At 43.6% G+C, this 17,019-nt stretch overlaps 1 protein-coding gene across 4 annotated transcripts in view; it reads right to left on the reverse strand.

Moving 5' to 3' along the window:
* The window catches only part of SYNE2 (spectrin repeat containing nuclear envelope protein 2), a 185,554-nt gene that overhangs the window by 10,051 nt on the left and 158,484 nt on the right, over positions 1 to 17,019 (reverse strand). For all 4 annotated transcript variants that reach the window (XM_061464199.1, XM_061464198.1, XM_061464197.1 and 1 more), the window contains 4 exons: positions 5,656 to 5,818; positions 1,824 to 2,011; positions 1,510 to 1,660; positions 849 to 1,031 (listed from right to left, as the gene is read on the reverse strand). In XM_061464199.1, coding sequence (XP_061320183.1) covers positions 849 to 1,031; positions 1,510 to 1,660; positions 1,824 to 2,011; positions 5,656 to 5,818 — 685 coding nt within the window. The remainder of the gene's footprint in view (positions 1 to 848; positions 1,032 to 1,509; positions 1,661 to 1,823; positions 2,012 to 5,655; positions 5,819 to 17,019) is intronic.

Raw genomic sequence — 17,019 nt, forward strand, 5'->3', positions numbered from 1 at the left:
AACAGCTATTTGGACTCAGGTTTAACATCTAATTTGTTCTAAATTTAGAAGACAGACAAAGGAAGCAAGCCCCATCGTTAATTAAAGTGCTTAAAACTATAACATTGACGTTAGTAAAACAATGAAGAAGCTAGATCTCAGATGACCATGCCAGTGTAATTAATGCATCATTTGGCATGGAAGCCAGGAGGACTTCTCCCTGCTGCCGTCTCCCACAAAAGCTAAAAGACATGCATCTTGTGGTACCCCATTTCTTCTCAGTGGATTTACTGTTCAGGAAAGGAATCGCAGAACATCCCAAACTCTAACTGCACAGAGCAAACCTGTGAGCACTCTCACAGCCTCATTCACTGACTTTTAGAATCTAACAGTTTTTGCCTGTCAATTGCTTGCAGCACTGCTATAATTACAAGTCAGGGAGTGATAAGTTTTCCCCAGGGCACAGCACAGAATATCTGCTCAGAAATCAGTTTAACTGGACAAGCAGGACACTTCACTGATGTGTCACAAATACATTCTTCAGTGTAATACAACATTCCTCTGTCAGGCAGAAAGCACAGAAGAACAATGTGTTATAGTCTTCAACTACCAAGAGCCCATGGCAGGAGAGCCTGAACTAGATGATCTTAAAGTCCTTTCCAACCCTAACTATTCTATGATTCTATGATCTACCACGGATACGTTTACACCATATACTTGGTGATACCTCTCTAGATCTCTTTTTCTACACTGGTAACTCAAGACAAAAAACAACACAAGGTAGTTGCTCCAGTATTGGTTTTGCCCTTGGGTAATTCCTACAGAAACTTGTAAGTGCTCCTCACTCTCTCACCCCCCCGTGCAATTACCTTGAGTCTCCTCAGAATAGCAGCGACTCGTTTCTGGAGATAATCCCAGCGCTGGTTGCCCTCGTGTACCATCTGCTTCAACTTGCTGGCTGAGTCTGTGCGGTTCTCGCGGGCAAGGCGCCTGTACTGCTTATTGATCAGCTCCAACTGAGTGAGTCGTTCATGAACTTGCCTCTGGAATGCCTACAAGGTGAATCAAGGAAGTCAGCTCCCTTGCCAGTAAGAGAAAGGATCTGGATGATACTATTTATCACAAGAGATGATGATGCCCTCCCCTTAAAATCAGACTTTCTAACTACAAAATTAAATTCGGAGATGGACCTGTATTTTCACTAATCTGCTCAGACTCAGTACATTAGGAAAAGAAAAGGAAAAGAAAAAAATTCAACCCATAAACATCTCCAGCCTACAAAATGTAAACATTTAACTTATGAGCAGGATCTTGTCTGTTTATAGTATTTGCTTCTCCACAATAAAGAAAAATAAACAAACCAAATGAATCAGCCAGACATCTAGCAGCCACACAGTGGCCATATTATTTATGTTCTCAATGCCACCACTGCCTAACTGGTGTTTTTTCAGTGACTGAGACATTAAGAATTCAGCAGTCTGGACATTCAGCCTGCTGCTGACCATAAAGAAATTATGTTAAAAAATTCACCTCAAATTTCTTCAGCTCCTCCTTTGCATGTGTGTACAAAACCTCTGAGGAATTAGGCCTAGCTGCTATCCATTCTGATGCTACTAGCCAATCTTCAAAGCGAGAGTAGTCGTCCAGAAACCTCTGCCATAGGCGCCAGGTTTCCTCAATTCTAAGATGTAAAGGAAGATGTAAAAATTGAGAGATTTTATCACAAGCCAACTATTAATTTGGATTTTTTTTTCCTTTTTCAGAATTCAGCTTGTGGCAAAAGCTACAGTGTTTGTCAAAAATGCTGCCACAGGCTTCTTCAGAGGGGTAAGAAAAAGACTTACTTCATTCGCCTTTCCATAGACATGGCACATATGTTTCTCCACCTTCTGTCCAAACTCCTGGTAGTCTGCTGGATGGAGTCACACTCTGTCTCATTAGCACATGCATCTGAATCGTGTAGTAGGACTTCACAAATATTAAACACAGATTCCACCCCTGCGGTGTGTTGCTCTATGTCTCGTTGCAGGTCCTGCCATTGGCAAAAGAATAGCTTGAGTAGAAGGAAACATGCATGGCTAGACTTCACACATATCCTTCCAAAATGCTGCAGAAGATGAGGAAAGAGCAATATGTATGTCACGAAAAGCTTATTTAGCTTTAGAAAACAGACTTGCAGGATGAGCTGTGCAGATGACAGGCTGACAGGTCAGAACAGAACTGCCATGCAAAAAGGGATTGTTTGGCTTCCGTTTTTCAGTGAAAGTTCGATTTTCTCATTAACAGTCTGCATGCACCATTTTAATGTGCATACAAAATCCAAACCTTACACGCATCACAAACACAAAAAAGTAACCACATACTTACTAAATTTGACAGTGCCTCGTATCAGCTTACTACCCTGTGAGACTTGACAGAGAACTCGTAGAACAGTTCATGTACTTACTGACTATCTGATCACAGGCTGGTATCAAGAAACACAGCACACGAGTATCTGATGTTACACTGCTTTTCTTACCCCCTCCTGCAGAGCTCCCGTTTTGACAGACTATTTTAAAGGTTCTGGAAAAGACCCTTTTTCTAATCTACACTGCAGATTTCTTCTCCAGAGCCTGCATATCCATCATAGTCTCCAGCACAGTCTCATTCTGTACCTATACCTAGTCCTACCTATTCAATGTAATTGAATAACAGAAAAACAAAGCCTTATCTAAGTACTTCTTATTGAAAAGACAGCTCTGTACAATGCTAGCAACTGTAAATATGAATGAAATTACAGTGTTCACCCTAATTCCATTTGTTCAACCCTTTTCTGGCTTTCCTAACAAAGGATATGAAGACTGTTGCTTGGATAACACTTACTCAAGCAACAGTCTCTATTGTTTGAATAATACTAGAACAACAAATACAAAGGAACATTTTTTCTGAGAACGGTGAACAGGAACTCCCATTAAATGGTATTAGTGATTTCAGTGGGCAGATGAAGCCGAACTGGTGTTACTTTAGATTTACAAAACCAAAACAAAATTAAGCAAATAAAAAAGCCCCAACACAGACACAGCTTGTTGTAAATACAAAAAGAGGTGAAGGAAGGCCTTCCCAGAAGTCAACAAGCTGCAAGGACCTCAGAATCACCCGGTAGCAGTCTTCAGTGGTCTTACATGGGTACCTGACAGAAGGTCTGAGGCATAAATGGTCAAAATTTGGCTTGTGGGATCCTGTGGTAATGTACAGCTTTAAGGAATGTGGAAGCCAAAATCTTTACACAGATGAGAGACTGCCAGAAGCAGACCCAGCATAATTTTTGACAGCTTACTAAGGATTTACAGCCATTTTTTGAGCAAGAGGCAGCAGTGTCTTTTAACACAGGTTCTACCCTACTACTAGTACCAGAGAGACTCTACTGAACTCATTAAATTGCACTGGATTTACAGCTGTATTAGTGAAGATAAGAATTTGGACCACAGATTACAAATCCACTCTAATTGCACTGTGGTAATGTTGCTGACACAATGTCATTACTTTCAGTCATGGCTGGGTTCATAGAATAACCTTAGTCAGAATCCTCACCATTTTCCAAGGTGTTATTCCAAATGACCCGACTGTATTATGGTGAAACAAACACAGCAAACTAAGTAATGGAGCCAGGAACATACACAGAGCCCCAAAAGGTGCTCTTCCTTCCAACTCTGCACAGCATTGCCCAGAGAGCTTAAACAGACTACATGCTACTGCTAGACATCTGCATTACCAGAACAGCTTTGAAATCTTAAAATTAATACTACTAACATTTTACTCTTCATCCTTTAATTGAACAAACATGCTATAAAACATCTCTGTGGATGCACAATGCTTTTGAATGTCATTATTCAAGACTGAACAGGTAAAGATTTTCTAGTCATGGATGTCAAACAAAAGAAGCCTGCAGGGCATATTTCTCACCATCATTCTGCTCTTGCTGAAATAACTGTTGAATATAACTGGGGAAGATCCTTTTACTTGTCACACTCAGATAAAGCTTTCTCTATTGCTATTGCAGAGCAAAAGAGGTTTTTTGTGATTTTTTTTTTTTTAACTGTGGTCTTTTTAATCAGCATAGTCTTCTCATACACAGTCTACTAAAAGTTTGCAGCAGGAGTCTAGAGGTGCTTAGAGGTGTGTTCGAAACAATCCAAACAACAAAGCAGTAAGTAGCTTTGAGCAGCAAATGATGGCTCTTAACAGCGAGCTGAAGCTTGAACCCTCATAATAAAAACAGTTCAGACACAATTCCTTTGTGCCTAACATTCTTCTCAACCTGGCAGTTTATCACAGCCTTTGAGAATGCAAAAGGTTTGGATGGGGAGAAAATAATTTCTTATTCTTTATACAACCATTCATAACGCAGGGTGAAACCACTAGAGGCACTGGACCAAGGCTTCTGGTGTGTGACCAACTCCTGCAGTGGAGCTGGTGGGAGCCATCTCAACTCCTGTTGCAGTGGAGCTGGCCCTTCCCATGATGTATGGGACATGAACACATGGAGAGCCATATCAACCATGGAACACAGCCCTCAGGTCTGGGTCACTTAGGGATCTTTCCTTAAACATGAAAGCAGCAGGCAGAGAGAGAAGATGGGAATGACGGGAAGAACACCCATAGGTGTTCTTAAAGGCAGATGCCATAAAGCTTCCATGCTTGACAGCTTTGATCTTGATCCTCGGTTTTAGGGTAAATATTCTTGTTTAACCCAAGGGCAAGATTACAGGTGGTTCTCAGCCTTCCCACAGAGGCACTTTGACCTGGAGCAGACTTACAGCACAGCCCTGAGAAAAGGCTGCCTCCATCAGCAAGCCTGTGCTTTGGAGAAGTTTTGTTTCTTTTCTTCCTGGCTGCTAAAGACAGACATTTACTCCAGGACTATCTAAAACATCTCACACTTCCACTTGGCTGGATACCTGGCACATTCAGCTGTACCCAACCCTTGCAATCTCCAGCATTTAAAACTAGGATAAATCCTGAAGATCTCCCTGGTAAGCCACTGTCCTGGACAAATGCCTACACACACTCAGCCAGCACTCAACAGTGCTAGGCTGCTTCACACGCCTCTAAGGATTCATGCACCATCTCACCCAACCCTGAGGTGATCATCAGAGGCCTGCTTACTGGATCAGGCCTCAGTCAAACGTTTGTTTGCACAAGTCCACCCTCCAAAACTTAAAACATCCTTCTTTGTCAAGCTTGCTCTGTTGCCTGCAAGTAGCAGAAGAGAACTGAGCTAGTGAGGGCACTATATCAATATCAAATCACAGCACCTAAATCTGTCACAGCTAGTTTGCAGGAGACCTGGCATTCACGCCTTGTCAGCCTAAATCATCCTCATGTATTTTGTCCGCTGCCTGTGCCCTGCTTATCCATTATGAAACCTGCTGTACTTAACTGAGCAAATGTAAAAATGCTTTTGTTTGTGTTTTCCTTGGGTGGAGAGGAGGAGAAGCGGGGGGATAAGTCAACAACATACTGAAATTACAGCAAGCGAATTAAAGTTTTCCATGTAATGCATCTTGGCAGGAATATGCCATGAAAAGCAAGCAGTTAGAAGGCCTTGCTAAAGAAAAGAAACAGGTGATTTTAAACCAGGACCAATGTAATAAGCAGCATTTTGGCTCATTTACTCTGGCTGCTGCTATTTCCTACCTGCTGTTCTGCCAGTCTCTTCTGGATTTCTTGGTCATCACAGATGTCATAAATCACAGGCTTGGAAAGCTCAGACTCAATCTGAGCCAACCAGGTGCGAAGGTTACTCATGTTTTTGTCCAACAGCTGCATAAATTCAAATGTCTCCTTCAGTTTCTTCACCCTAAGCAGACCAGTAAGAACACTTCGTTACAAAGATCTGCAATAAGTGGAAATGATGTTAGCAGAAGGTGATGACAGGCATGGCTTTATGAAGCACTTATTGTTGCACCAATATGTTGCCTGTAAATCAGGAGCCATGTTTTAGTCAAAACCTACCTAAATTGGCTCAGCAGGGCCCTGCTCTACAGCTGCAGGAAGCTCTTGTGTGAATTCTTTAAGGAAACTATATGAGCAGAGTGAATTTTCACATGCTAGTTAGCTCTTCATTCAGCTTCTGGACATTTGTTTCAGTGGGAGTTTATACCATAACATGCCACAGTTAAACTAAGATGGGTATCTATGGTCTGATTTCCCTGCTGTGAATTATATCCAGTGTCTTCTTCAGTAACCAACAGGCCCACTCTAATCAGCAAGGTACCACTCTGCCAATGGAGGCAGACTTTTCCCAAAGCACAGGTCCAACACCCTAGTCAAATGGATGCTGGCAAGAGAGGAGACGGCCTGAACAAAGGTATGAACTTACAGCGCCACAACATTATAGCTCTTCTAAATAACATTCTGAAATGTGTAGAGATGTACCAGGCCCTCCTGGTGGGTGAAAATAAAAAAGAAAAAAACACACACAATCCTGAAGAGAGAGAACACCCAAGCACTAGAGAGAGTTGTGAAGGAGACAAGCAAATGAACCATTACAACAATTTACTTTTCTTACAGCTGTTTGTAGCACAGGTCTCAAACTGCAGACAAGGTTTTCTTTATTCCCAGCCTTTACAGCATATTCCCTTGTCAAAACCCCTTACCAGCCCCTTTGGTTACACGAGTAGCATATTTGTACATTTTGTACAACCCCATGTGTTGGAAGAATGTCTGTTAAACTACCTCACTGCTCTCAGATCTTTCCTTGAAATTCTCATTTATCGCAATTCCAAACAAAAATCACTAAAAAGCACAAGGGTGGGATGACACTTCTCTCTTCTGTCTTCAGACTGGTATCAGAGCTTGCCATCTAGACTTTGTAGTTAATGGAGAAAAAAATATAATAACCTAGATCATGATTTCCATCAGACCTGTATTAAACATTCAAATCACCAGACGAGATGAACAGTACCAAAAAGCATGTACTTGTCTCCATGAACTGCAATGGTCTCCCCTGCAGTATTATAAACATGAACACTGCAGATGCTAAGTCAGGTGAAATCATTCCATACCTGCCTTAGGGAGAACCCACTTCTAAGCCAGCATTGCTTCACTGCGCTGCTCTGGCTGCTTGCCTCCCTCTGACATGTAGTTCTGTCCCTGTGCCTTGGGAGGGATTTTTGGACCTTGCATGTCATTTTTAAAATGCAGATTCCTGAATTAAACCCTCAGTTACTGCCTAGTCTAGCAACCACCCATATTAGCCTCATTATCTAAGTGCAGGACAAAAAGTATGCACTGTGAAAAGGCCAAAACATTCTGCATTAATTAGCCTCCTCGGCTGGGAACTATCACTAGGGGTCTGAGACAAACTTTAACATACTTTGCAAAACCAGTGTTTTACAGGCCAGGTCTGGAGCATCATGGGGAGATGTAAACTCATCTAGTGCAGTGAAGGATTACACCAAGACAGCAGTGTCCTGACAGGGTACCTGGATGCTGGTCCTGCCCTTCTTTGCAAGAAAAATCCATTTTCTGGCCCGCCATCCTGCCTGCTGCCAAACTATTATAGAAAGTTTTAGAGGAGAAGGATCCAAACTGCCTGCAACAGAGTGGCTTTTGCAGCTGCCTGTTGCAGAATATGATACAATGACAGAAGAAATACAGGACAGCTAATTCATAACGAATATGTCACTTGCTAAGCAACAGCCCATCTTATTAGCAACCTGAAGGTAATCAAAGAGGATACACACAGCAGCTAGACCTGATTTAAGGTAAAGCACTTAGGGAGGAGATGTGGGAAATGATCCTGCTGGATTTCTTCAGTCCTATTCATTACTGTGAAGGTACTGAGTAAGGCTAGCAAATCTGGAGTCTCATATGGATTCGCAGCATGGGAGGCACCTTCCCCTGCATCTTGTCCCAGAAGGACGAGTAAGCACTTTCAGTTGTTTTACAAGGAGGGTGAGAAGAGCACAGTGCTACAGCAGGACTCCTGGCAAGCATTTAGCAACTCTGCACACTCTAAAACATAAAATTAGTCTTGTCTGGTTGATGCAACCCTGCAAGCCAGCCTGAAGAATTTGACAGAAGTCCATGATCCACCTTGTTACTTGCAACCACAAAGCCATTGATACTGGTGTAACGTGCAAAGCAGCTGCTTCTGCCCCTGTGCACTGACAGTACTTTCTACTGCTGCAGCTGACAGAGAGGAAGTCAGTGGGTAAGAAAGGCATTTAGCTGCTCTTGCTTTCCTTAACAAGCTCTTTTCAGAGCTCTGCTCCCAAGGTCAACCCTGCATGCAGAATGCATCTGGCTCCCAAGCAAACAGCTGCTATATAAATCTTCCTGCTCCTGGCTCTGCTTCTATTAAGTGGTGCTCAATGAACATGACCTACTCTGGTAACTGTAACTGCACTTTCTTGTGCTATCATGGGCTGGCAGTAACTTACCTGGGAGAACAAATTCTTTCTCCACCCTATCCCCTGCTTCTGCCCCACCAGTCACTTTAGATCCAGTTGGTTATGATGCTCAACAGGGCCTGTGACTCCCCAGGGTATGTGGCCCACCAAAGACAGGTGACTGGGAAACTGTTCTCCCTGGAGAGGTGTAATGATACAGGCTCTGTACTGAGCACTGAAGGGAAGAAGCACTAGAAGAGACAGGCCTGTGGAAAAGTCTAAGCCAAACACCTATGCTGTTGCATTGTTAACTTTGCATGACTTCAGGCCAGTCAGGAGGAAAGCAAGGCTCCACTGCTGAGCTGTCCCTCCCTGGCTGTATACAGTGACAATTTATTCTATGACATTCCTCACTAGTGCTTTGGATATTTCTCTCTGGTGAACTGCAAAAGATGAACGTGTTGGGACCATCTGATGCCACAGCTGACCTGCTGAGACAACAGTTTACTGTGGTGTGTATCATCTCTGCTTCCCTGTACTCCCTTCTCTGTTTCTATCCACCTCTTCGCCATCATGAAGCTGCATTACAAAAAACCTCAGGGGTTGCAAGATATCTTTCTTCAGTCTGCATATTGGATAACAGGTAGGTGAAAGTAGCAAAGGAAGAAAAACAAAGCAATATTAGATTATAAATAAATTTTTCTATGACTGAGAGCACATGGAATAAATTAAAAAGCAATAGTTTTAGAACGCAAGTGGGGGGTTTGCACCAAAAGAATCCCCAAGAGTATTATTTTGGCTTAGGCATCACTCTAAAATCCATTACTGATATTACCATAAACAGGTTGGGCTTTATCTACTAGTGTTACTAGAAGCAACAGCATCAAAGGCAGCAACACTGTTGGTACTGCAACCTTGTATTTACTGTCTAGCAATTGCCATTACAGACACCCCATTGTAATTTAGTAATTTAATCTGTTACATATTCTGGATAGAATATGCCATTTGTCAGTAATTTAACCACCCTCAATATTCTAAATCATTAATCTCAAACTTGAGCTAAGCAGCCAGAGAAGAATAAAACCCTAACAGAAGTTCACACTAGTGCAGCATGTTGATAGGAAGGCAGCCACGTCCAGATGCTTACAGTGGCTGATCTGCTCTTGCTGCAGTCAGCAGACAAAGAGCCCAAGGTAAGGTGGTAGGGTTCTACACTGAAGCAACAGAAGTCACAGGGAATTGCAAGTTGACTGGCTACAGCTCAAAAAAAAAAAGGTGAAACACACTAATTACAATCACAAAAAGTATTTCCCAACAACCATTCTCAGCTGCATTTCTGCACCCTGTCAGTATTCTTGCAAATTACCTGCTCTTTGCATGAAAGAAACCTCATCAGCTTCTCTGAGATACATCCTGAAGGGGCTATTTGTTCAGAAAGACAGGCCTCCTGGGAGCTTTGGAGGGGGTACGCAGTGCAAGCCTCCAAGCCTGGAGGCAAAAGCTCCCCCCACATCCAGGTAACAAATCACCGAACACACACTGAATTAAGAGCAATAAAAATTCAAGTGCAGCAGCTCCTCCCAGTTACCCAGAAGTTGAATAGGCTGCCACCACTGTTGCTTGAATTCTTCCTCTACAGTCTTGTTCTCAAGTTACTTGGTCAAACAGGCAAAACTGACTTATTATTGAATAAAGGACTACCTACCTGCAGTTGACTTCCCAATGAGAACCCACCAGTCAACATGCCCCCAGAAGCAAAAAAAAAAAACCCACCCAAAACCCAACAAAAACCAACCACAAAACCAAACAAAAAAACAACTGAAAAACTCTAACAAATATCACCACTAATCTAAAAACCCCAACAAACTCAAACATCTATTGTACTTTGCAATGGGCCCAGCTTAAAAGATACCCTGATTCAAAACAGTGTTTGGACACATGCATAACACGCTTGGAATAAGCCAAAAATGTCTTAATCTTTACACCAAAATAGAAATGGCAGAAAAAGAACAAAACTAGTAGATTGTAACTAAAAGCTGGCGGCAAAAGTGAACAGAAGGACTAACTGACCTGACTCAAGATTGGATTTGAATCTTAATACCCTCCATGAAGTTGCCAGCATTGGGTTACAAGAGAAATGCGTTAAGCTGCTTCAGGCTGAACCACCGCACAGCCCACAGATACACAGAATATTTTGTAGAAACTACTCAGGAAGTATACAGGAGTAGAAGGCACTTCCAGGTTCACTGAAATGTATTCACACAAACAAAGAATTGCAAAATGCCTGGCAACTGCATTGCATTAGTTGTCAAATTGCTGCATTAAAAGGTACAGGGAAGCTCAAATAAGGTAAAAAGTGACATTCAAATTTTAGTGCCTGACGAAAAACATCCTGACATATATTCCAAACTCCCCTTCACAAGCACAAACATCTTCAGAAGAAGATAGCACATACATTTCTTTTTAACCGAAGAGGAGCTGAACTTGCCCTTCCAGCTGATAGGATTGTTTACCATCCCGTGAAGCAAATGAGATGCACAGACCAGGAAACCTTTGTTCAGTAAGCTGCCGGCTGAGCTTAACCATGTAAGGGACAGAAGACCTGATCTGGAGAGGTGATGTCAAAGGCAAATTTTAGGCCTTCATATAAAATGCAAGGCTGTTTCTTTGTACAGCACGGGGCCCCAGTACAATGACAGGAAGCCCCAGTGTTTGTGGGCTGTGTTAGCACAGTAAGCAGAGCAAACAGCGACTGTGCCGGAGGAGGCTTTTCTCATGTTACCCTGCCAGGAAGCCCAAAAGGTTGACGCAGCCCTCCACCGCCGTGGGTGCAAAGCCCCTAAACACGGCTGATTTTAAGCGAGAGGCGTCTGAGCACTATTCCTCCTGCTAACGTGCCGCATCTCCCGCTCATCCACTTGTCCAAGGCGAATCGCAGGGAGCCACTGGCGCATCGCAGCCCTCCGCCCCCCCCGCTGCCAAGGCCAGACCCGCTGCGCCAGCGATGCCTGCTCCAACTAACCCCACCGCGACCGCACCCGCAGCCGCCTACCAACATAGCACTTACGGTTTGCAAGAAAAAACCATTCCTCAGCTTGCAAATCCCAAGCTGCAAGGGGGACCAACCGTCTGTGCGACCACGGCAGGCATGGAAGAGGAAACCCCTCCTCCACAGATGCTCTATTTATTCATCGCTTTAGCATCGCGTGTCGGGGGGCAGGCTCGCCCGTCATCCTCCTCCCCGACCCCCGAGGAGGGGAGACACTGCAGCTCTCCCCAGTTTTAACCCCTGCATTTTGGGTTGGTATTTTACCTGGCAAATGGCCGCATCCCTTCTCAGAACAAAGCCAGGAGAGCTTTATTCTGACACAAGAGAATTAGCACAGGAGGAAATGCAGCTGAGCGGTTGCCTGCAGCTGGCGACAAAAAGGTTGCACGCTGGAGACTTCGGCACTGAAAAAGGTAGATGTGGTGCTCGTTCTTGTGTGAGAGAGGGACTGGAGCCTCGGACCCAGATGATTTGCAGCAGAGTCAATTTGAAGCGAGCACAAAACACCACGAGAAAATGTACATCCATGCACAGGCACCATGCACACAGATATATCCTTACTTCCCCTGCTCTCACGCCTTTACCACTGTATCCCAGGTATTTAAGCATGAATTAAATCTCCCACACACTAACCTGTCCTCTCTTTAACCTTCCAGTGTAGGCAGAAGGCCTCCAGTGCAAGTAGCTTGTTATACTGGAGGACAAAATAACCCCTAATCTTCATTTATGTCATCATTCATTTGTGAAAAACACAATGTCATGATTTGTGTTATGACTGCCAGAGATCACGGGGTGGGGAAAAAAGGCGGAAGTTGGAGAACCTTGGATTAAAAGTCACTCCCCACCCAGGCAGTATCAGGGAAAAAATAAAGAAGCTATGATAATCCCACAAAAAATGCGAAGGTTTTTCAGTATTCAGGTAATTTTCCACCGACCTGTACTGGCTTGCCAATCACTCATTCAATACATGGCAGGATAAAAAGTGCCTGGGAAGACCCTGCACACCACTGAGAGAGCTTCAGACATTTGCACAGGTAAATCATGCCCAGTCACTCGGCAGTTTTAACCCGATTATGGCCCAGGGAGGTTCAAAAACACATTCAAAATGGTACATCTCAGAAAATGGGGAAATAACGCTTGCAGCTTGACAGGCAGGCACTGGGAATGGTGAAAGCCTAGAGGAGACAAGGACTGCCCTTGCACAGGCAGCTCACCCTGCTGCTGCCACACCTCAGCACACATTGCATAACCAAAATAAGTCCAACCATCCTGCCTAATAAGATAATGAATTCTGTCACAGGTTTTGCACTGAAGAAAAGCATAATCCCTAAAGGACAGGGAGCCTGGAGAACACTGAAAAAATCGTGCACTTTGCAAGGGAGACTTCAACTGTCCGGGTATTTTACTTTTTTTTTTTTCTCACCAAAATAAATACAAGAATGAGATTTTTACAGTGGCACTGACACAAACCAGCACAACTCTGCTGAACATGGCTGTTAACGTTCACCTGGGGGCCTCCCTGCAGCATACTTTGCTTCCCTTGCCATGCAATACTAATCTGCAGCAATTTAAAAAGACCTTTGAACTGACTGTGAGCTGCAGCAGGGTAAGACAACACACCAACACGTGGTGCCTGAGCGTTTGCCCTGCCAAAGGGTAATAAGCAATGTGGTGGAAAATAAATAGAAAGACCAGCCAAGAGGCGCTGTGAACTTGTTTGCTCCTTGCGCCTACCAAGCTGAAGCCAGCTGCTTCTGGAGTGGCAGCCCAGCTGCAGTGCAGTGCAGGGAGGAAGGGTAGGCACAGAGCAGCAGCTATATAAATAAAACCTCCATGGAGCCTTTGCACAGCTCAAAGTGGTGTCACTGGAGAACTTCAATTCCATACCATTTTACTGCAACCTGCAGTTTCAGGCTGTTTGGGAATTTCAGCTAGGGCATGCAGGAAAACAGATGAAAACACCATGACTCTCCCAAGTGGGAAGGAAGGGGCTGACTTTGGTTGTGGCAATTTAAGATTCCTGGGTACTGCAACGATGGCTGGCAGCTTCTAAACACTAGTTGCTGAGGATTAACATTTAACAGAATGTGCAGGCACATCTGGCCTTGCTGGCTTCCCTGTGTTTTCATGCTCACATTCATCGGTCATTTGATCCCATTCCTGCTATCTTCACAAAAAAATGTGCCTTTCTCTACAAGGCTGAAAACATGGACCAGACCCACCAAGTAAAGAAAACACATCAGAGAGTTCCCACAGCCAGAACACCTGAGAAAAGGCATCCCTCATCCACAGCTTAGCAGCAGTGAGAAGAGCTGCCAGGTGCCTTGAGGTATAGAAATGCAACGTGTTACTGTAAACACAATACTGCAGACCCAGCTTGCTGGAGGAAGCCCCTGATGAAGCTGGTAGCTTTAATGAAGGCTCAAGCAAAATCCCAACACACTGCACTATGCCAGGCAGTGCACACATCCTTCCATAACACATAGATGCTCCTCCAGCCTGCCAGCAGGCACTATGCAAATATCAACACAGAAGGCAAACACTTCCCCGTGGGGCTGGGAAGCTGGTATCAGTGGTGAATGGACCAGGGAAGTACACTGAGGAACATGGCCACGCACACCACAGTTCCTTGGCAATTCTTGCCCATTAACTTCATGGCTGGGGATGTAAATGCTACTCAAAGGGGTTTTGGCTGTCTATCACCCACATGCAGCATGTGCACTCCTTCTCCTACTGTTGTATACCAAGTGCGTACCAAGCATGCAGCAGTTTCTTCTGACAGGGTGATGCTACAAGGTTGGTGACAAGAGAACAAAAGAGGTTTACTGTGTCCATTTTTACATATAGCCCAATGCTCCCTTTCTGCCTGTTAGTATGTTTGCATTCCTGCTCTATCAACAGAGACTTCATAAAAAGTCTTTGCTGGTAAGAGTACCTTGCAAGCTGAACAGAAATTCATTTGTTCTCCTTTCCAGGCATGCCAGTGTCTTGATGGTTACTTTATCCCAATGAGAATTAAAATTCTGAGACTTCCACACAAGCTGAGCACAGGCATATAACGGAAGCGTTAAGTCCTGCAAGTGCCACCATATGGCCAATCTGAACTTGTCACCATGAACTATGAGAATCACTTCAGGGACTAAATGGAGAGCTCCCCTAATCTGTCCATCTGTCCCAGGACATTTATTGGTTTAAAAAGGTGAAATTGAACTGTTTGGAGGAATGCTCTGTATTGACACATTGGCTCAAGAATGGTTTGGTTTCATGTTTGTTATCATACAGCCATACGCTGTGCTATAGAGAAGATAAAATGTTACTCAAGGTTTCAGGGTCAGTCATGAAGACATCAGAAACTACAGAATTGATACTAGCTATAAATCTCATTTATACTCCATTATGGATACAGATTATTTTATACTCCTCCCACCTTCTCATTTTACAGCATATGGAGGTGCTGTAAAAATAGAAGTTTCTACAAGTAGTTTCTTCAGGACCAAGACAAGATAGCCTCCCTGTCACAGTCAAAATCAACCATTTCTCTCCAGGCAGCATTCTCCCACCTCAGCTGCCTCAAAGCTCCCACAGCCCTCTGGTAGTCCTGCCCTGAAGCATCTCTTTCATCTTCCCCAAGAAATGAAGCAGTGCTCAGCATGCTGCTACAGCAGCAGTTGTGCAATGCTGCAATTTCCCTTCTGCCAGACAGCAGAGGTTTCACAGCCCCTGTGAAACACAGGCTCTGAGCTCCCTGGAGCCCACCCATTCTATATACCATATGAAACTGGTGACTGTGGGTTCTTGAAATGGTGTGAGGCTGTCTGGACTGTGATGGCTTCATGCAATGGGACCAACATGATATTCTGCCACCACTCTATTTTCATGAGCTTTTTTAACACAACTTAAATAATTTTTTTTTTTTTAAGTTTTTTGCAAAAGCAATTTGAAGAAAAAGGAGACAGTTTGTCAGCACGGGACATTACAATCCATGCTCACAGCTCATCTTGCCTCCAGCCCAAGGCTCCTTTGCTCTGCTCTGCTCCCACAGGAAGCCAAACTTATGGCACATCAGTGATCGGCTGAACTGCTGCCTCCTCCCCAGTACTTGAACTTAAGAAAGGCTACCCAAAAGCACAGGAAGATCCTCCTCCCAGGTACCCCCAAAGCATACCTGTGACTGAGGTGTAAATTCCAGTCAACTGAAGCCTAATTTAATTCCTTCAAACCACCACTAAGGCAGGGATCTTGAAACAAAAAGTTGGAAGGTTGTAAACAGGGCAAAATAAACCTTTAGGACCATACACAGATTCTATTGTGAGTGTCCAGCCTGAAGGTTAGTGATGACTGAACAGCTGAGAACAGCTGATCTGGAAGCCAAGCCCAAGCAAGATTGGTTAGGTGAGGAAGGAGATGTGCTACACCCATGCTGCAAAGTGCTGAACCTCCATGAGTATTGAATCCTAGAGGACCAGCAGAGCCCAATGGGCTGCCTGATAACCTAGGACCACTGAGGGAGCTGCTTCAAACCATAATCTGTCAAGTCCTTTCAAGTTCATTACTCTGGCCCTGAGCACAAAGTTGGTGGAAATCACAAGTAGAAACTGGCATATTCCAGACCTTTTTTGGGATTAAGAACATGGGAACGAGCATAAAGCATCATACCAACTCTCCAAGAGCTGCAATATCCATTTAGATATCCAATACTGGGAGCTATGCTGATGCTCTAGGCAAATCCGCATTAATGTACCTCAAAGCACCACCATACACTTGTCTGAAGGTAAAGATTTAAGACATCCCAGGTAGACAAACAAGTGCTCTGCTGTCACAGACTACTTGAGTAAGACTGACAGATCTCTCCTTAAATATTCTATCAGTTCCTTAGCACATTTTCCTAAAGATTACTAGAAATGTGCCACGTTTACCTCAGTTTTAAAATGGTGCATTTGATCTGCATTTTAAAATTGCTACAATTCAAAACTAACACACAGCAAAACATGATCATGAAAAGTGCTTGAAAAGTGATATGTTACCCTAATATCAGAACAGAAAAAGTGCTGTTATAAAAGAGAGTCTTTGTTTCCTACACCATCTCAAACACAAAGGCACCTAGAGACAACTGTTGCAAGACTATCTGCTAAGTGTTACATCTTAAGAAGGCATCTTCTGTGCTTAATTATTCACAGCTCATGTGTCACTCTTCATTCAGATCTCATTCTTGATTAAGATCCAGCACACTCAGCAGTACACTGTCACAGCACAACCACCCGCGTTATCTGTCCCAAAAGCTAACTAAGCAAGAGAGTGTCTGAGGGTGGTTACAGGCAAAGCAAAACCTTCAGAGAGAAGTTTAGACCAACACTAACTTGATGTTAACCTTACTGTTTCTGGCTTACTAATAAACCCAGACAGGCCATGAGACCCAGCATCCTCCTCCCAAACTGTGATTTTTATCTGGGTTTTTACCCAGACATAACAGTGAAATGGCATCATCTCAGTAAGGCTAATACTGAAATGATCATGATGGTCTTAGCTCTGTCAATTATAATAAAGATGTTAAATCCTTTAAAAAGAGGTTATTGCTTAGATTATGCTGGTTTTTGTTTTAATTTCAACTGATAGTAT

The sequence above is a fragment of the Pezoporus flaviventris genome, unplaced genomic scaffold (genome assembly GCF_033815535.1).
Source record: "Pezoporus flaviventris isolate CSIRO_AGI_PZ_B2104156 unplaced genomic scaffold, CSIRO_AGI_Pfla_v1 ptg000036l, whole genome shotgun sequence".
NCBI lineage: Eukaryota > Metazoa > Chordata > Aves > Psittaciformes > Psittacidae > Pezoporus > Pezoporus flaviventris.